The 21,992-nt window shown below is 35.0% G+C and overlaps 1 protein-coding gene and 1 long non-coding RNA gene across 8 annotated transcripts in view; both read left to right on the top strand.

Annotated features, from left to right (window-relative positions):
- LOC135129139 (lachesin-like) overlaps positions 1-21,992 on the top strand; it is a 252,154-nt gene that overhangs the window by 59,846 nt on the left and 170,316 nt on the right. For all 7 annotated transcript variants that reach the window (XM_064056226.1, XM_064056224.1, XM_064056227.1 and 4 more), the window contains one exon: positions 21,019-21,229. In XM_064056226.1, the coding sequence (XP_063912296.1) occupies positions 21,019-21,229 (211 nt within the window). The remainder of the gene's footprint in view (positions 1-21,018; positions 21,230-21,992) is intronic.
- LOC135129148 (uncharacterized) lies at positions 3,121-3,369 on the top strand. Its single transcript, XR_010280518.1, has 2 exons — positions 3,121-3,196; positions 3,249-3,369. It is a non-coding gene; the product is annotated as an uncharacterized LOC135129148 (long non-coding RNA).

Genomic DNA, 21,992 nt, shown 5'->3' on the forward strand with positions numbered 1-21,992 from the left:
GGAAAAGGAATGGGGTAGAAGAAGAGATCAGAGCAGCGGAAATGAGGTATTGGCACGAGAAAACACGAGGCAGGAGGTTATATTAAATAATATTATTATTGTTGTGTTCTCTTAACATTTTCCTCCATAAAACTGAGTTTTTAATGCGGTGATTTTTGCATTTTATATCTATTCTGTTGTATAAACGCTGGATATTTGTGAATCTGAAAGCAAAACTAATCCTTTTTTACCGCATAGTAAAGGATTAATTGCTCCGACGCGAGGATCAATTACATCACTGCATTGCCGGTTTACCGCCTAGCTGCAAGAATCCGCTGTCTGTAAATTACTGACTGAGAGTAATTTCAAGTTAGATTTGCAACATTGCAAGTCCTTCTTGCTATGGTAATTGCGAAGATAGTTGTTGCGAAATCGCGATTTGATTCGCTATTGCAACTACTGTCATCGCATCTTTTATTGCAACGGGGACTTGCCATGTAGCAAATCCAACTTGAAATTGACCCCTAACGGGTTAACAACAAGTTGACTTCGCGGCGTTGCTATGTTTAAAACATGTAATAACAATTTTTATTTTTACTAAATGTTTACGACATTGATAAATCAACTTGAAATTGACCCCCCCGACATTGTTTAGATCAAAAATGCTGCTTATAATAAGATAAAGTAGTAAGGTAAGTTGGCAACTTGAACTTCCACGCAAGGACTGCAAGTAAAATATCTGGAGCTAGTGACATTAACGGGTGTACAATAATAGTATATTATTAGCCAAGGTTGCAGAGCCAAGCATTCTAGACCGAGCGCAAATTAGAACCCGAGACGCGCAGCGTCGAGGGCTCTGAAGCGCGAGGTCTAGAAGTGGCTTTGCAACCGTGGTTAATATACAATTTTTTTCACTAGTAGAAACCATAAGACAATAAACTGAAAAAATAAACGTTAAATTTTTTGACGCAACATGATTTTGTTTTGATTTCTAATCAAACTTAATCTAAATCTTCAACCCAAAGAAAACCGTTTATACTTGTCGCTGAGTTAATCATTTTATCTTTTACCGTCTACCAACTACCATGCGTATACTTAAATAATGTTTGTAGCACACATTTGTTCATTTTTTAAGAAATAATCACTACCTCCCATTCCAAAAGGGATGTAGTCGGTACTCAACCTTCCCCGAAGGACTGGGCGCTGGCTGCAAAGGTAGTCACGGAGGCAAGACTGGAGTGGGCAGTGGACAGCTTTTCCCCATACAAATCTCCAGGAGTTGACGGTATTTATCCCGCCCTCCTGCAGAGGGGAATGAGCAGACTACGCCCTATTTTGTTGCCAATGCTTCGGGCGTGTCTGGCTTTCAGCTACATACCGAATGCATGGCGAAAAGTAAAGGTTATCTTTATACCTAAGCCAGGACGACAAGATTACACCTTGGCTAAATCTTACAGACCAATTAGCTTAACATCATTCTTGCTGAAAACGCTAGAAAGACTAAGCGAAAAAGAGATTCGGGAGGCTGCTTTGAGCAAGCAACCTCTACATCCGAACCAACATGCCTACATCCAAGGAAGATCCACCGATACGGCCTTACACACAGTTGTAAACCGTATAGAGTGGGCGATGGAGAACAAACTCTTCACCTTAGGAATGTTTTTGGATATTGAAGGAGCGTTTGATAAAACGACCTTCAAAAGCATAGAACTAGCCCTACGAAAGCACGACGTGGACCCCACCCTAAGTAGGTGGGTGGCCAGTATGCTGAGGAATAGGGAAGTAATGATTAATGTAGGTGGCACTGAGATCGAGGCTGTTGTAGACAGGGGATGTCCTCAGGGAGGAGTTCTCTCTCCTGTACTGTGGGATACTGTCGTTGACAGCCTGATACGATGCCTCAATGATCTTGGCTACCACACAATTGGATACGCGGACGATCTGGTCATTCTGCTAACAGGAAAAAACGCAGATACATTATGTGAGATAATGCAAGCTGCAGTAAAAATAGTCGAGGAATGGTGCAACAGACATACCCTCTCCGTTAACGGAGAAAAGACGAAACTAATCCTGTTCACCAGGAAAAGGAAAATTGGCACACTACAGATGCCAAAAATATTTAACACAACGCTTCAACTTTCGGACGAAGTCAAATACCTGGGAGTTGTATTGGACTGGCGACTGAATTGGAAGAAGCATGTAGATGATAAAGTAGAAAAGGCACGCTCGGCTCTTTGGCAATGTCGTAGGGTGGTGGGAAGGTCGTGGGGTTTAAATCCCAAGATCGCCCTCTGGATCTACACGGCAATAGTCAGACCGATGCTGTGCTATGGAGCTTTAGTTTGGTGGCCCAGAGCCAGACAAAAAACAACAGCCCTGCAACTTGAACACGTTCAGAGAATGGCGTGTCTCAGTGTTACAGGAGCAATGAGGACCACTCCCACAGCGGCTCTGGAGACTCTCCTTTGCTTAGCACCTCTTAACCTTTACATAGAGGAAGCGGCAATGACGACGTCTCTAAGACTTCACTCTCTGGGAGTATGGAACAAGCAAGGCCGCACAACGAAGCACACTCGGATCTTAACGGAGGCGTTCAACAGAATACCCTTGTTGAGGATGGGTTGTGACCGAATGGGCACAAAATTAATATATGAGAAGACATATAGAATATCAATGAATGATAATTCAGAAGGACGAGCCGACATAGATATCTATGTCGATGGTGCCAAAACAGATAGTGGTTCAGGAGCCGGCATCTACTCCGAACAACTGAACGCACAAATCAGTGTACCTCTCGGCACCCACACGTCTGTCTTACAAACAGAACTGATGGGAATAATGCTGGGAGCTAGAATCATTGCTGAACGTGAAATCGGCAACAAATCAATACGCATACTTACTGACAGCAAGTCTGCACTACTAGCCCTGGACAGCTGTATGGTTCGATCCGGGCTGGTTTGGGAGTGCAGACAAACGCTAAAGTATGTAACGCAGAGGAATAGTGTGGAACTTTGTTGGATCAAAGGACACAGTGGCAACGAAGGAAACGAGAGGGCAGATGAGATGGCGAAGCGAGCCGCGCGCATGCCCTTCTGGGGACCCGAACCGGCAATCACGCCCTCGGTCGCCCTCTCGAACGAACTCGTAAAGCAATATACCCATAGACGCCATGAGCAGATATGGGCGACGTTGAGCAGCTGTCGGCATAGTAGAGCTTGTATGGCGACACCAGACCGTAAGTTGACAAAATTTTATCTCTCACTTTCAAGGGACAAACTGCGTAAACTGGTAGGATTCCTTACGGGACATTACCAGTTTAACAAACATCTACATACGATAGGGGTAGTAACAGACCCAATCTGTCGTGGATGCAATGAAGAAGAGGAAACAGCTGAGCACATTCTTCGTGAGTGTCCAGCCCTAGCCTCCTACAGGGAATCCATACTAGGGGACATCTGGCCTAGTATGGCAAATATCAGGGAGTTTCCACCCTCTGCATTACTCAAGTACATTCAAGCAGTTGGATGGCTTGACGAGTAGAGGAGCGGGAAAACACCCTGATATGGACTTGGGGAAGGTACAATGGGCCCAAAGGCGAGGCCTAAGTGCCGGCTGGCTACGGTCAGCCCCCATAAATTAAGAATCCAGAATCCAGAAGAAATAATCACATCAAACGTTGCGTACATAACCTCAATTTTTCATTTTGAACCGGTGGTCGCAAAAGTTGAATTCCCTACCTCTAAATGAGTCGACATTTGCTTGCGTCATGGCTGCTAGTGAAAAAAATATATATTTGGAGCAGGCGGCGAAAATTCAAATGTTTGCGGCTTTTTTAAAGTGTAGAAAGACTCAGGTAAAAAACTGAAGGTCATTGAAGATGACATTTAGCGACAAATAATGTTGGGTTAGAAAACATTTTCCCATTTTAACGCATATCTGCTTGACGCAGATTATTCAAATAAAATTAATAAATAATTACTGGTACGGCCTGTACCACCGGCAGCACTCCTTGTGGCGGCCCGTGCTTTTTTTGATGGCACTCTGCTGGGTGGCCCCCCTCTGTCAAGGAGCGGCGGCGGTCTTTTGATGCGGCACTTCTTATCGGCGACTCGTAGGTACCATAGTCGAAGACCAAAAGGTTAGGCGGACCACCCCCTTTCACATCTGCCTTTACACAACATTTTTTAGTTTGTTAGTCCTTCGATAGCAGACCAGTAGTGTGGACTGTTACTATTCAGTGTTGTGGACAATAAAAACAATAATTACAGTCCACTTCATTCGTTTCTCTTCTCCGCGGCCACAGTAATTACAATATTATTACATCCACAAATTATTTGCTAGCTAACACAAGGAAAACCATATTCGAGCCTTTGAAAAACTTTAGTTAGCTTAGCGTTCCTTCAAAATTTATTCATTAAAAAAAAAGAAAACAAATGACAAGTGTTTTATGTTGACGCGTTACTTGCGTGTATTGTTTAATATTTTATTTGTTTCTCACTTGTAAGTAACTATTATAAACTATTAAAAACTCTAGAAGGTCCTATATTTGAAGAAACATCGTATGAGCTTTAGACGTATTGCCTTGTAAACGCACGTCAGTATGGGACTTATCATAGCACTTATTGTGTTGTCTAGTTCTGTCATTTAGATTTTTCGATTTATCGTTTTCGATGTATTGAAATGAGTGTGGCGCAAGCTATATTACTGAGGAAATTGTGAGTGAAAATTTGCCCGAATCAACTTTGGCTGTCATTTGAACTTACAATAGTTTAAAATACATGGCTGTATGAGCACGAGCAGGGCTGTAAAAATTTTGCTGGCTAGCACTTGCACTATTATTAATATCATTAATTTTGTGTTATCCTATTCCGAAATTCTTCCAAGTCATTTATGGGTGTTGTATAAATTGAATTTTTTATACGTGGCCACAAGAAGAAGTCACAAGGAGTGAGATCACATGATCTAGGTGGCCATTTGTTTGGTGTATTGCAACTAATAATCCTATTTTCATAAAATTCAGACAAAAAACCTATTGCAGCTCCAGCTGTATGAGCAGTGGCACCGTCCTGCTGAAAGTAACCATACACTAACTCTTCATCATCCAGCTGATTTAAAAATACACTTCAAATTTCGTCACGGTATTTTGCAACATTTATGTTTCCTGAAATGAAATCATCATTATTTTGTTGTTAAAATACTAAAAACCTTTTACCATAAAAAAAAAATTGGACCAATTATTCTGCGTTGGCTAATTGCAGCCCAAACACCAACTTTCTGGCGACTCAATGAAAAAGTGTGGATTTTCAGAAGTCCACATTCTTGTGTTTTGTGAGTTTACATAGCCACTAAGATGAAAGTATGCTTCATCAGTGAAAAACGTTTTTTCAAGATGGTCACCCAGATCCAGCGTATTCAGAAACCATTCAAAATATTGAACTCTTTGAGGAAAGTCTGTTGGGTGTAATTCATGTACAGATGTGAGACGATAAGGAAACAAATGATGGTCCTCTTTTAAAAGAGTGTTACACGTACCCACAGACAAACCAAGTTGTTGTGATAAATAATGGATAGAGGTACCCGGGGTTTCTTCCATTACTTCTCTCGCTTCTTCAATTAGTTCTGGAGCTCATTTTTTTGGATGGCCACTTGCAGGTGTTCGTGTCACAGATCCATTTTCTTGGAAATTTTTTAAAGAGACATTTAAAGTTTGTCGAAACTGCGTATACTCTACGTCAAAATCAGGGAATTCTTCTCGAAGCTCTTCCATACATAATCCAATTGAATACTGCCAAGTTCTTTTACACCGTTTCGGTAGTAAGACATCACCATGAATATTTTGTGTTGTTCAGAAAAAGCCATTCTTGTTAAAAAAGAACTGATTTTTATAACGCAAACAAAGCAAAAGATGAAATAACAATAAACTGCGAAAAAGCGATACGTACGTTAGGGCACAGAACACACATCTGCGTTAGGGTTAGGAAATCTGAACGTGAAAATGTCATTTTTTTGTATTTAAGATGGTAATGATGTATCCGTCCATGCTCTGAAGTATATTTGGTTGCCTACTTATGCTCCGAAAATATTTGCTCTGTTACCAAAAATGGCAAATTGTAATTCTAACGCCTACTACAAATATATTTTTTATTGTGCTCCCGTTATCAAAAGAAATTTGTCTATATAATTAAAACGTATTGTTTAATTACTATAATACGTCACGGTTTTGCTTTGAATATCAAATCAAAGTAAATTTTGACCACAATCGCTCCTTCTTATCCAGTTTAAATAATGCACTTTTTTTTTTTTTTTTGCAACTGTTCCACTTTGATTTACATACGACTATGTTGTATGACTCGTACTTGTTAGCCTACTGGTCACTAATAGTATATTATTAGCAAAGGTTGCAAAGCCAAGCATTCTAGACCGAGCGCAAATTAGAACCCGAGACGCGCAGCGTCGAGGGCTGAAAAGCGCGAGGTCTAGAAGTGGCTTTACAACATTGGTTAATATACTATTTTTTTCACTAGTAGAAACCATAAGACAATAATTTGAAAAAATAATTTAATAATTAACAATTTTTTGACGCAACATGATTTGGTTTTGATTTCTAATCAAACTTAATCTAAATCTTCAACACAAAGAAAAGCGTTTACACTTGTCGCTGAATTAATTATTTTATCTTCCACCGTCTACCAACTACCATGCGTATACTCAAGTAATGTTAGTAGCACACATTTATTCATTTTTTAAGAAATTATCACATCAAGTATTTCGTACATAACGTCAATCTTCTTTTTGAACCTTGGTCTCAAAAGTTGAACTTTGCTACCTCTAAGTTATAAGTCGACATTTGCATGCTTCATGGCTGCTAGTGAAACAAATATTATATAAAATTAACCAACAAAAAAATCTGTTGTTTTTTTATAATTATTAGGTTATCTTACCTATGGTAATAATCCATCAAACGTTAACCACCTCTTCAAACTGTGATTTTATATAAAATACACATCAATTCAGTGTTTTTTTCGGGAGAAGCACATAAAATTTTATGTGGCGTTATGACCGGAATCGAAAACCGCATACGCTGCATATATTTTATTTTAACGCACAATAAATTACATAAACAGTTTTTGCGTGTACAGAACCAGTGGGCAATAATTGCTACAAATTAACTCCCTTGACTGTAAAAAAAGTTGTGGAGACGAGTTCAGTTTTAACGGGTCATGAGTTTTCCCATCCAATCAAATCCACCCTCGGTCATTAAAGTAATTTTATTTGACTTGCTCCGTCGACTGTAATCACAAATTTCATCACTAACAATTACTGATATTATTGTGACGAAACACAATCATGGACATGCTGTGCTGGCGTTGCCATTAAATTTTTATTTGAGATTTACGAGCATGAAGAATCGTATGAAGCGTAGGATTTAAGGATTTAATAATTTCGGATTAGTGCTTTCTACAAATAATAATTTACAGTACTTAAATGTGCACTGCATAAAACTTGTCAAACACTAACTGAGACAAACCTGAAAAGGTTAACTTTAAGGGATTTCATGGGAACGCTTTTTTAAGTTGGTGGATTTTTTTAGAACGACCTTTCTAACTTATGACACCGAAGAAAGTGGACTGAGGTATAAAGCTCTCTGTTTAGTCCTTTGGGATTTACCCTGGAATGAGGTCCTCTGAGATTCTACCATATAGTAAATCACACATATTATGCTCGAAATTCCAGTTTTATGCTGTTAGAATAATAGCTGAAAACGCCATTTTAAATCTTCTTGTTTTAAATAGTTAAACGTAAGAAAAGTAAGGTAGCTATATATTTATGTTTGGTGTACATATTTAAATTAACGATACATATAAGCAGTTGTCATTAAAAATTGTATATACGAGTATGTATAATTCAACTCCATGAATGCAGGTAAATGTGTAGTCAGTAAAGTTTCACAACAATGTGTATTACGTTTTCTAGGAAACTTTAATTAGTTGGCATCTAATTACCTACACTACATGTGCTAATTTGTTCTCCAACGATTATAAGGATTCATATAAAACGTGACTATTATTTTCACTAGAACGCTGATGAAACCAGTAGTATATTTACAATCGAGACGAATTACCAAATTGTAACCAAATTAATACGGCAAAACAAAAATTCTTTGGTTGTAATTAAGTAAAACAATTGTATGTATAAAGACAACACCACTGTAATAACAATTTCATTTGAATCAACCTTCCTCAGTTGCATATTACAGATAATAGTTGGGTTGTGATGGTTTTTAAAAAATCTGACATTTTAGGTGGAACATTTATTCTCAATTTTTCTTTTAATAATAAAGATGAAATTTTTAAATTTGATATACCTTTACATTAGTCAATAAAATACTTATGAACAAACAATTTACCATGCTTACAATAAACTCAAAACGTCTGCAAGATTTGAAAGCATTCGGTTTTGCAGAGAAAATATGAAAGCGTCTTCCGTTTCCATCTGTGTGTCTACTGTTTGCTTGTTTGTCCACCGTCCGCGACGATTTTTGTTAGGCAGATGATGTCCGAAACTAATGCACTGATTGTTGCCAAAGTGTGTTAGAAATATCATGCAGATGGTAAAATGTTAACCAAGATTTCCCTAATCATTCTCATCACAGTCATTACCAATGGGGACTGTATTGGAACATTTTGCAATTTAATTTTGAAACTTGAAAACCGATTGCTCTGAAATATTACGCTTTAAGGTTATCGTAGGTAAGCTAAATTCTTAATCAAAATTTATGCGTTTATCTCTACCCAAAAAGCAGATGACGCAATCTCAAAATTTTACTAAATGAATCCTGTCCCAAATATACAAAAAACCATGAGTCTATTCCTGTGGTTTATCAATGGATGTTTAATTTATTAAATTATTATTACTTAACACCGGGTCAATCAAAAAAATTAATGAATGAGACAATTTATTATATTGATCCAATAAAAAACGACTAACCCTATTTAGTCGAAAATTTGAGTGTATTACGGTATATTACTAGTATTACAATGCATCTATTCAAAATTATATACCATAAAGCTTGTTGATGACATCATCACAAAATTTTGTAATGAAAATTTACGCATTGCTTACTTCCTTACCTATACTTTAACAGTCCACGCATATCTTCATTTTAACTTATAGGGGTTATCATTAAAAAGAATAAATTTGCAAAATTTAATTTTATAACTTTTCTAAAAAATCTGTATTTGTTTGCCTGTACCCCAGGGGCAAGGGAAGTTCTGTCTAAATAACTTTACGCCAAGTTTTCCCGTTGGTCATTTGCTTTAAATATACACTGACCGACAAAAAAACCGGCCAACCTGAAAAATTTCGCAAAACCAAGCGATAAAAATTATTAATTTAACTAGTGATCGTTATTTTATTAAAGAACCATTCACTATTGACAAATTAGCAGAGCGACACTTTGAGAGACGTCTGTAAGAGTTAACGGAATTATTTTCGCGTGAAAACGTTTATTAATTGTCAAACTTATAATCAAATGATGAAAAACACTGTTTACAACAACAGCCTTCTTTATTGTTTTTTTAAGAAAATATCGTACTTGGTCTGTTTCTGTTATTTTGTTAAATTAAATTAAACTCTGCGTTTAACTGTGTTCTTTTTTTTGCTAATTTGTACATCATGTGTCAATAATGAAGGATTCTTTAATAAAATAACGATAACTAGTTAAATTAATAATTTTTAAAGTGGTTTTGCGAAATGTTTCAGGGTGGCCAGTTTTTTTTGCCGGTCGGTGTATTTTATATTGTCTGCACGTGTGCGGACTGCGCCCCTGGAATTTGCGCTCCCGCGGTGCAGGAGTCATTTACACCACTGTTCTTATTTAATAAAGGTTATCACAACAAAATCGCAAAATTTTGTTGGGTTGTATTTTAAAGGTTCTGTCGAAATAACCTTCGAAACATTTTTTGGGAGGAAATAAACGGATAAATTTCAATTAGCAGTTTAGTACGGTTACGATAACCTCAAAACGTTTGCAAGATTTCAGAGCATTCGGTTTTGCCATTTCAAAATTAAATTGTAAAAATTGTTATATAATCTTGAGTTTCTTTAAAAAATTTGGATGCCTAGTGTAAAAACGTAACACAGATTCATAAACTACAAGCGGAGAAGTGTTATTTTATGAGATTTAAACATTTCCTATTTTAAAAGTTGGACACAATTCCTAATAACATAAAAAATCTGACAACAATCGGTTCGGTAATTTTGGAAATTCGCCGTCTAATAAAAAAAGACAGACGCAGACAGACGGCAGACGGCAAACAGACAGACGGACACGAGATACCTATTTTTTCGTACTCTAGGGGTCACGAAACGTCTAAAAAACATGAATGTGGCCAGTCGGCTTATGGATTTGATACAATACGTCCTTGGCTTACGCTCAGGAAGTAGAATGAAAAGTAAGATTTAAAGTTGAACACTCTGTAGATGTCTTAAGGGTTTATATAAAAATGGTTAATAATTACAAAGATGATTATCAATCCGTTATAGATATATGTAAATGATATGCATCAATAAACAAAAAACAGAAACGATGAATTGATTCTAATAAGCTATAATAAGTGCTAACAACACAAATTACAAAATTTCATTGCGTAATATCAGTGAAACAGTAAAGCCACACAAACCTTTAGGGATGTATCTTAATTTAAAAATAACTTGGATATCTCGATATCTATTCTAATCTACGTAAAGAAAGATTTCGAAAAATATATACATTATTCACAACTTATAGAGGGCATAACATTTTTTAACTACTCTTATTACTGGGTATTATGGTACATTTATATCCTTTTCAAATACGTTGTTTGATTTGGAGTTATTCTAGTCGCATCAGGAAACTGTTCGCATTGCAGTAAAAATATGTGCGTGTAACAGCGAAGATTAGCTATAAAAGTTAACTGTTGGCACTACTGATTAAGAAAAATTAATTAACGACGTTGTCAATGCATAGGACTAAAAAAATGTAAAAAATGTTAAAATTATTATACTTTTGGGGATCATACATAATACGATAAACGATAAATTTTTCTCACTTAAATATGTATACTTGATATCCAGGAGCGCGCAGTGGAGTTAAGTAGTATTTTATTCAGCTTTTTACATTACTTTCCAATAATGATTATCTAAACTATAAGAGATTTAGATATTGATTGATAGCTTTTTCGACTACAGCTTTGATTTATGTAAATTAACTAACGTGTGTCAGATTTCATTATAAATTATATTATCAACCATTTTCTCTCGTTTTGTTGTGTTGCTCTTAATAATATTTTATAAATCGTAAGTACAGTAGTTATACATGCAATAAGACACAGCAAATACTTGAATTGTCTGTATTACCAGTGTTGCTGCATATATGCAGCGCTGGTATACTGCATGATCATTGATCACTGCACATACCGCAGCCATGTACCTAACACAAATATTATTTATCTGAAAATTTATTTTAAGCATATTCACTGTAAATAAATTTCGTATGCCAATGCATTATTCATAAGGCACATTGATTAACGGCAAAATTTATTATCAGAAAACTAAGCAGTAATGTGACTGACTTTGTACAGTATTGCTTTAAAGGCAGATCCCCGTTATGACTTTCAAAACACTATGAGTACAGAGTGACATAACCATTAATTTGTTTACATTTTGAACGTTTATGCAATTTTTTGCGCGCTTTACCATCAATATAAAAAATATTTTTCTTGCAGAATTTGTAACAAATTTTGGTAGCAATTTTCCTAGTAATTTTGTATGTAAGTATGAAAGGGTAGATCTCCCATTTCCCTGTCTGACGTCTGTCGTTGGCGGTTTTAATCTATACTAGCATTAATTTTAACATTGCTCATGTATGTTTATGGAAAAAAATTCAAAATTACACAACAAAATTTTACAATTTATCTAAAAAACTACAAAACTGATTGCTCTGAAATTCTGTACACACTTTACCGTTATTGTAGACATGTTAAAGTGGTACGCAGAATTTATTTTACTTTTCCTTTTCACAAACTTTTCGACGTTTCATAACTCCTAGATTATTACGCTTGGAGATTATCGTAAAGATGATAAATAACTAAATCAAATTTACTCCTTCATCCACTTTAAAACTTGAGGACGTCATTCAAAATTTTGATAGATAAATCCCATCTAAAATGTGCAAAATATGTGTGAACACTTGTAGAGTATCAGTATTAAAAAATAAATAAAAAGGAGATTAGAGCAAAAGAGCGAAGGCCCGAGTGCTCTAACACGGCAAGGGTCAAAGACGCTGCTTACGCCAGAGGTACATACAAAACTTTACGTACGATTGACATTCAACACAATATTTTCAGAAAAAAGTTTCGTAAAAAATGTTAGAACAAACATGTTTTGATTTAAAATATAAAATAATAGAAATTGTGAATAACTATGGTGATCTGTAAACAAGCGTGTCCATTTTGTGATTTCGTGCAATTTGTACATTAAAATGGATCAAGAAAGTATAATAATTCTCTCGACATTAATCAAGCAGCAGACGATATTGTGGCGAATCTTTTGCCGTCGAAATCAAGAGAGATTTATCAGAATGTGTACATGGAGACTTCCTCGGCTGGTGTAAATGTAAAAAAAAATGTGAGTGTTACTGAGGAAGTTCTCTTGGTATATTTCAACGAGCTGAGCACGACTTACTTACAAGCCTTCTTCACTTTGGTCACAATACTCCATGATAAAGGCAAATCTTTCGACCAAAGAAAAAATTGACATTAGTACATACAAAAGATTAATATCCGTTCGCAAAACTCCCGCACTGTCAGAATGACATTCTATTGGTATGAGAAATAATTCCCTAAAAGATTTTTAAGTTTATATGATTACCGCCTTGAATTTCAAATTTTCAAAATTAATGAATGAAAAATCAAATGTTTATTAACTATTTTACCTTTTTGAGTTGCTGAAGTGTTCAATGTGTTTAAAGAACTTGTCAGTAATTCAAACAAATTGTAGCACCAGAAGCGTAGAAGTAGACAGTAAGGTCAAAAATATATATTATTCAAAAAAAGCTTTCGTTGTCGTTCGTGTGTCATACTCTTTCTTTACTTGAATTGATAAAAATTAGAGATGTGCCGACTACAGTCGGCCGACTGTTTATAAATGCAACAGACAGTGGGTTTTTTTTTCTATTTCTCTGACTACCTTAAAAACTTGTTTTATTTTAATAAAAGGAATAACTGAAGTTTCTTTTTTTTCCAAAAAATGTGTTAAATTTTTTTGGATAATTTTAACATTTAATTTTTTGTAGTAACTCAGTACAAAAATAAAGAATAACACAATTTAGGGCAGTGTATACAATACTTAACCAATTTTAACCACTTTTTTGGAAAATTTTTGGAAATTTTGAATTCGCTCTGCGTGTTTATTGGACCATATATCGTGACGGCGATTTCAGAATCGTAACTAGCGGAAGATTAAGGTATCTACACTTTGACACCAATTTTCGGTCGATTAAACTAATTTTAACCGGTTTTGACAAAGCCGACTAGTCGGCCGACTGCAGTCGGTACATCTCTAATAAAAATCTTCAATTAATGTGCTTTTGACATTTTTATTTGACAAGTTATTTTTAGTTACTAATTTGTCACTAGATTGCAATTTTGCAACATATTGTACAGGTTTTTCGCATCTCATCACTGAGTACACTCAGGTCATTTTTTCCAAATCTGACACTGACAGTGCGGGAGTTTTGCGAACGGATATTATTTGTTTTTCTAAAGCGCCAGGTTATACGTCAAAAAAATCTAAGACTTTGAATAAAGAGCAGATCATAAAATTTTTGTTGAAAGCTCCAGATGTCAATATCTTAATAATCAAGATAAGAAATCTAATTCTTTCTAATAGATAATACCCCCTCTAATATTTCGTAAATTTGTAGGTAGCAGTTCTAATTGTGAACGTGAAAAATACTAAAAACAAAATTGACCGAACCTTCACCATTATTAATGACGAAGAGTCTAAAATAAATTTTATAAAAATTGGCAGGAAGTACATGTCTTTGCGACCATCAAAAGTGAATTATCGCAGATTTTTCTTGGCCAAGTTCCACAAATGGTGACGAAGTATTTGAAGTTACAAGTTAGACGATCCATCTGGATACACGGGCCATTGCTTCCGTAGGTCATCAGCTACGCTGTTGGCCGACGGTGGTGCTGATTTAGTTAGTATTAAGCGCCATGGAGGATGGCGATCGTCGTCTGTTGCAGAATGATACATGATTGAAGATTCCATCCAAAATAAAAATAGAATTGCCAAGAAGGTTCTCGTAGGTGACTCTTAATAGCCTTCATCGAGTCATAGTGTTTCAGTGCGGAGTTAACGTTCCTGGATTTAATGTTAGCAATTATAAAAAATGTGTATTTGATATTAATATTCATATTAATAAATAAAAATTGAATAATTACGGTCTATATTTTTATACATATATTGAACGGACCAAAAAGAGTTGTTTTAGGCCCTCGGGCCAAAGAGAGTTTTTTTACGCCCGGAACTGGGGGCCAAAAACAACCTATTATTATTCGATCATACATAAAAACAATTTATTGATTTATCATAAACGGTCCATTTCATTTTACTGAGATTCCTGGGAATAACATGTTGTTATATTGTACGCATTTCAGGGCGAATCAGCTATTTTGTGACTAAATAAGTTTATACCACTTTTTAGGCAGGGGCATACTGAAATTTTTTTTATAAAATGAAAAGAAAGTATGCAGATACTTAATTATTTCTATTTTTCTGTGTAAATCGGATGTAGATCCGACTGTTTGAATTTCAATAAATGTATTACAATAAAGAAAAAAAAATTATCTTGTAGTGTGCTTTGTATTGTTAAAAGGACCGAGTAAGAACATTTACATAAATCTGAAGCCGTATCTGTTAGCCTTCGATCTTTTGACGCGTGCAAATGCTTTATGGGGCTAAGAGACGCCTCCGTAAAGCACCCCATTATTAGTGGTTAAGAACTGTATTGCTGTCATATAACCTTAGAAAGTGCGTTTGACTATAAAGGATGGTTAGTAATCTGAACATGAAACTTTGACGGAAACAATTTCTGTCATACCTATTTCGAAAGAAAATGTATTCGAATGACGAAAAGGTAGATATGGTGTTAATTTACGTCGAATGCCAAAAGAACGCGTATTTGGCAGCCCGTGTTTATTCACAACGTTCCACCCGGACGGCGCCCTCCCAATTTTTACAGAATTGTGAGAAATTACCTGGACGAAATTTTTCCTGATAAATGGATTGGGAGAGGTTCGATTAAGTTAATTTTTTGTCAAAACTTTTGACACGTTAGTGTTAAGGTTACTATGTTTAATGCTCCAATTGTAATTATAATAATATCCAAGATAGTGGTGAAAATGTATTTTGGGTTGCGTACCTGTACATAACAACCACAGTGTAGATATCAATCAGTAGAGACAGCTCGCCGTTTTTCGTGACCCGTTTCGTGGGTGGTCGTTCGCATTATGACCGAATGAGGGCGCCCAATTGACGTCTAAAATATTTGAAATTTGGCAGTTTTGTTACAATATTTTTGCCGGTTTTGCTTGTTTAAGACTGCTTTTCCGGTAGAATTGTACGAATAGTATAAAAATGTAATTTTCACAATAAAAGGTAAAATCTTTGTCCGATGAATTTTCATACAGGATCCCTGTTGTGCGCCTTATTCTCTCCATCGTGTTTGGAATTCTTGGAAAAGATAGTAAACATAACACACTTTTTGTTTAAAAAGTCGTCGCAAACAGACAACAACGGTGGTTATGAAATAAATAATAAAAATTTATTATATATGATTCCGTTGTTGTGGTGAAATTAAATATAAAAATAATAAGAAACAAACTACACGTAACAAAAAATTATATAAGCAGATCTTCTCTCAATAAACAATTTTTTTATTCATCATGTATACCTATATATATTTTTTGACCTACACAATCTTGAGTTTTATTTTGAGACGTTGCTTAACCCATAAGCAGTCGCACGTGGGTAAAAATGACCCAAGCCCGACATTTTGTCAAATATACTTTTTCGCTTAATCCCTACGAACTTCCGGTTTCATAAATTCCTTAATTATTCTTACCTGCGTCAACCCATACCAATTACCTGCACTTTATGTGAGCGGACAAATATGCATTGTTTTTGTAATAATTTTTTTTTAAATACAAATTTTACTTTATATGATATTACGCTTACGGGTTAAGTTGTTAGGTAAAATGGGTTTGACTATATACAGGGTGTCTCAGAAATAAGTACATTAATTTTAATCAGTTATAGAGCTCATTGAACTCAACAACTTTTTTTAGTAGAGTTTTGTCAAGAACTTTTTAATTATCAAGTTAAAAATTGTTAAAGTTATACCCCAATTAAGGTTACCCGCCCATGGATCCTCAGTCACCCATGGACACTAATAATTATTATAATTAATAATTTATGGTCGAAAACAGTTACTAGGATACGTATTTTCCTAATCTTGTCAATGTGACAAACATTTAGAGAGAAATTGAAAATCCTGCTCCCTAATGGCGTACGGAATTTCATCGGCCCAAGTGTGGGTGTTGAACACCTTCCCTCGTGTAACCCACCTCATCAGTTGATGGTATAAGAGATACAAAATTTGCTTGTTCGTTTATTTTTCTATTAACCCACTCACAAAAGTTTTGCCTACGTGGTAAGTCTGTTAGTTTCAATAACTGAACTTTCTGGTCCTGAAGGGGGTACATTTGTTCTCTGAGTATCCTCCAAATACTACTCTCCGATACATCACACTAGACAGTGATACGTGCTAGTGCCCGGTCGAGCTTCGACACTCTTCAAAACAGCCTCTTCAATATTAGCAATTCTATTACTACGTAACTTACCCCGATTCTGAGGTGCCGGTTTAAAAGATCCGTACTCTCGAAAATACTGCAACGTTCTTAAAACTGCGCACATTTGGCAGACGATTTGGGAGGTTTTCTGAAAAAATTCGTTGGGCGCGAGTGCCGTTTCCCGGAGCTTCACCTTACGTTAAAACGATATCGGTGCATTCCAGATTTGAAAACAAAGCCATTTCAACACATTTCGTCTATAAATTAGAAATCTGTGCCAAACAAACTTTAAAGAGACAACGTTTAATAAAAACATTGACATAAAAATGATTGTCAGTGTCAAAACTGTTGCTACGGTACCTTCTTCATTGTTGTAGTGTTGCTATTATTTAAGTTATTATTTAAGGTGAACATAGACGGCTCGTGAATATATGGGTGGGAAAATTCGAAATTCGACTTTAGTTTTCGAAAAAATGCTAGATAAAAAAGTTGTTCCGTTTCACGAGTTCTGTTACTGGTTAAAATTAATGTACTTATTTCTGAGACACCCTGTATTAACAAGACGCCTTTGCCAAGACGCACTAGAAAACTGTTTTGGATGGATTAAGAAACAAAATGGAAATTCTATTAACCCCACATCTAATCAATTTCAAATGGCTTTTAGAAAATTAATCATACAAGATTATTTTGATGAAACGAACACAGGTAATCAAAACTGCGAGCCTGATATGGAAGAAATTTTAAAGTTAAATGTAGGTCGTCGTTTTGATGAAGAAGAATCAGTCACCACGAAGCAGAAGACCACCTTAAAAGATTGTGATTATCATTTTCACACAGCTGAACAAAACGCAATTAGATATATCTGTGGCTACCTAATTCGGAAATGTTTATTAGTACATAGTTGTAGTGAATGTGAAAAATATACAAATGAACATAAAAGTTTAGACAACACAAGCATATATTCACATTTCAGAGCCTACCAAACGAAGAATTGCGAGTTATTTGGTAAATTACATATGCCAAACGATAATTTCTTTTTTTTACATTTGTGAATTAGAGCAAATTTTTAGTGAAAATTTTGAAAATATAATTTTACAAACAACTACTTTGTTGAAATTTTTAAATTTATATAAACAAGCTACATTTGTTCATCCATGCCAAAACTTTCCATACGATTATTTGCTTGCTTTGTATGCTAGGATGAGATTATTTTATGCACTAAAATTTGTAAATGCTAGCTTAAAATTTACAAATGCCAAAGGTGAAAAAATTAATAGAAAGAAAATAATTAGGCAGCATTAACTTTTTTCCTTTTTGTAATTTAATTTTTATTTTATTTATTTTTTCTTAAATAAACCTGTTTATTTTTAGATGTATTTATTACATTATTTTTACAATGATAATTAAACCTCAAGTATTCGGGGAAAGAATGTGCGAATTGTCAAATTGTCTAAGTAATAAAATAAAAACTGTAACAAATCATCGTGTTTATAAATTAAATATCGACTTTTCTTTTTTCTTATTGCGATTCACGATTATACGATTTGAGCAAACTACACAGTTTGCAATAAATTGCGTACACGAATCAATTTTTCAAATTGTAAATGAAGTGATACTTTTTAAATTGGGTGGCGACATCTAGGAATAGTTTAGGCAACGACCACCCATGACGGCTTAAAATTCGGGTTAGAAAGAACAAAGGCGCCGACACGAGCTGTCTCTACTGATTGATATCTATACTGTGTAACAACTTTAAAACTGCTATAATAATTTTGTTGTAATTTAGTTATTTAATTGTCACAAACTGTAAATAATAGGTATTATCCTAAAACATAAATAGAATGTTTTATTCGTATTTTTTTTTTGCTAGCTTACTTTATATTTTATGCTTATCTACAATGTAAGTGAAAAACTATTTGGTGCTACAGCGGTCAGTTATTATTGTTATTAATGTTTTGGAAAATTCCGAATAATTCGCTTTGGTTTTATCGCTTTTTCTCGTACGCGTCACTCACAAAATAAAACATCAAAACTCGTTTCTGATCAAATTTAAAGTTTGTAAATTGCAATTCACCAAATTACCAACTCGAGACAGCTTCACCTGTACATCGAATTTCACAATTTCGCCATCCTCAAGTTCGAATGTGTCTATGCCCCATGACTGTATGAACATGTAGCACCGAATCGGTTTCCCAACTCTCCATAGACCAACTTCACTAAAGTAATTTGGATCCAATTTATCTGTTTCGCGAAGAATAGAAACCGGGCCCTCTTGTCCCTTAATATAAGCAAACTAATTCGAAGTTAGCAGTGCGAAACGACTATACATTAATTAATTATTGGCAGGCGTCTCGGGAGCTAGGTCGAGACAATGGCTCTTTCGGGAAGAGCAGGTCGACCCTTTCGAACATTGTTAAAATTCATCTCGCGCCATATTACGGTAACGGTTACTCCGTGCTCACCAAACAACCAAGTCTAATTATCAATTAGAAAATCATAACACCTTCTCCCCTACTATTTGCGCTCAGATAACTCTGCGAGACGGAGAGTGAAAACGTTTCAGTCTGTAAATAAGTTGATCGAATTTTTAAATGATGAATAGAGCCGAAACTGTGTGCTCGAACTGTTTACTTTGAAGAAATTCCGGATGAAAAAACGAGCGAAGAAGGTCAGATCAATGCAGCGATGTGGATGTGTCAATCTCGACAAGCTTTTAAAAGTTGATTAGCGCAGATGGAAGAACCGATCTGTCAATTAATTATACGGAACTCGGAAAAACACACCATCAACTGAACCAAATATTTTATTCATTGTAGGTATTATACAATTCATGCAAAAGTATGGACATTCTGAAATATGTCTGTTAATCGCAACTGTTTGAAATTTTTCATGGATTGGGCAGAATGTCACTTGAAAAGATTGTAATTTAATCAAAGGTTTATTGTTGTAAGTTTTTCAGGTAAAAAACTAAATTTTTACATTACTTGCAATATTCACTTAAGACAAACGCATAGCAGATCATCAACATTCTTGCAAGAACACGTATTAAGTAATTTGAATAGGTACAGTGTAATACCTACTAACAATAATACAGTATTGAATTTCCAAATTTTCGAAAAAGCCGTTCCTAATTTAATCAATAAAATAAATTGACCCATTAATTAATTTTTTTCAGTCAGCCTGTATAAGCAATTCTAAAAAAATATGAATGGAATGATAAATCACAAGTATAGAGTTATCATATTTTGTATATTTTAAATAGGATTTATTTGGTAAAATTTTGAGACGACGTCATCAGTTTTTAGAGGGTCGTCGACGGATACATTTTGGTTAACGATTTACCATGTTTCTGATAACTTTAAAACGTTTGCAAGCAAGTGTGTATGCAATTTAAGTAAGAAATTATAAGCTACTGTAATTTAATGTACTATTTAAATGATGTCCCATCTATCATGTTCACTTGAAAAGATTGTGGACATTAATGACTGCTTTGAGGTTAAATAAGAAATGATCGAAGCACAGAAATTTAAAAATATAATTAAATCATTTCATCACTCTTCAGTAATATCGTATAATTAGCTAATATCTCCACTACTTCTCTCCAGTTTGTAACGCTATGAATAACCTAACTCTCAACCACACGTAATCTCTTTTCGATTTAATTATTTTATTTTACGCTTGATGGAATGACGTTGAAAATTTAAAATAAACAAATATCTCTGCAGAACGAAATTTGTATTGGAAGCGTCCACATCCATTCAAGCCAAGGGTTTTAATTCCCACATGTGTAATCTGAAATTCTGCAGTGGTAAAACTCTTCGACAAGAATTCAGACGGTTGTAACGAGAGTTTAATAGCAGAGTAGGCGCAATTCTCGCCAAGTGGTATACTCTGCTTGTAAAATATTTACCAAGAAGGAAAACTTGCAAACTGTAATGAAGTTGCAGAAGCATTTTTACACGATGCAAAGCTTTGTTTTCCTCTTGGAGTTTCAGATTTCTATCAAAGTTTGCAAGTTTAAGCGGTTAATTAAAATTTTAAGAATGCGATGGCTAATTGCGTTCTAATGGCGCGAAGTTGAGAAAGAAAGAGTTTGTGATGAGCTAAATGTTTTAATAGATTTTTTAAATTTTCTTTTTAGGTGGGTTGGATGAAAGCTGACGATCAGACGATTCTCAGTTTGCACACAAGAGTGATCACGCACAACCCAAGAATCAGCGTCACGCACGATGACAGTCTACGTACGTGGCAGCTTAGGATTCGCCAGCTAAAGGAATCAGATCGTGGCTGTTACATGTGCCAGATAAATACAGGAGAGATGAAAAAGCAGTTAGGATGCGTTGATGTGCAAGGTTTGTTTTTGCAAATCCTATTTATCAGATATTTTATTTGCTGTCCAATTTCACTCTATACCAATATTTTATTCATTAAATGTGTTCAACCTAGCTGCCAACGCGATTGCACTGGAAATAAAACTGTATCGAAACACTTTTTTGTTGTTTGTCAATAATAGAAACAAATGAAACAGAAATAGCTATCCACAAATGGCACAATATTATTAAAATAAATGTTCGTTATGCGTGAATTTATTTGTAAGCAAAATTTCATATAAAAATGTTTTAAAAGTATGTGTTAAATAATATATATATATATTAAAAAGTGCTAGTACTATCTCATTAATTAATGTCAACAGTTGCAAATGCATAATCTAACCAACTCCATTTACCATCACATGAAACTAATTACTAGAGTTTAAATTTTTCAATATCGGAAATTATACACTTTCTGTTGTCTACAATTATTGAGACATTAATACATGTAAGATAAGGTGCGATCAAAAATAAAACACCTCTAGTTACGACTAGATGCACAAATGTTTGTTGAACATATGGCGTAACTAAAATCGTACATTGCACATCTGTCAGTTTCAAACTCGCTGTGTCACTTCTATCATTGCTCTCATTCAGGGTGGTAGAAGTAAGGTGTAGAAACCTCAATCACAGCTTTCTTTAAAATGATTGGTAGAAAACACAAATCGCGTGGTTTAGATTATATGTCATTAGATTTCCAAACCGCAGCGACATCTAGAAAGATCAGTTGAAATTAAGTAATAGA

The sequence above is a fragment of the Zophobas morio genome, unplaced genomic scaffold (genome assembly GCF_036711695.1).
Source record: "Zophobas morio isolate AGI-343-1 ecotype UQ-CSIRO unplaced genomic scaffold, CSIRO_AGI_Zmor_V1 ptg000014l, whole genome shotgun sequence".
NCBI lineage: Eukaryota > Metazoa > Arthropoda > Insecta > Coleoptera > Tenebrionidae > Zophobas > Zophobas morio.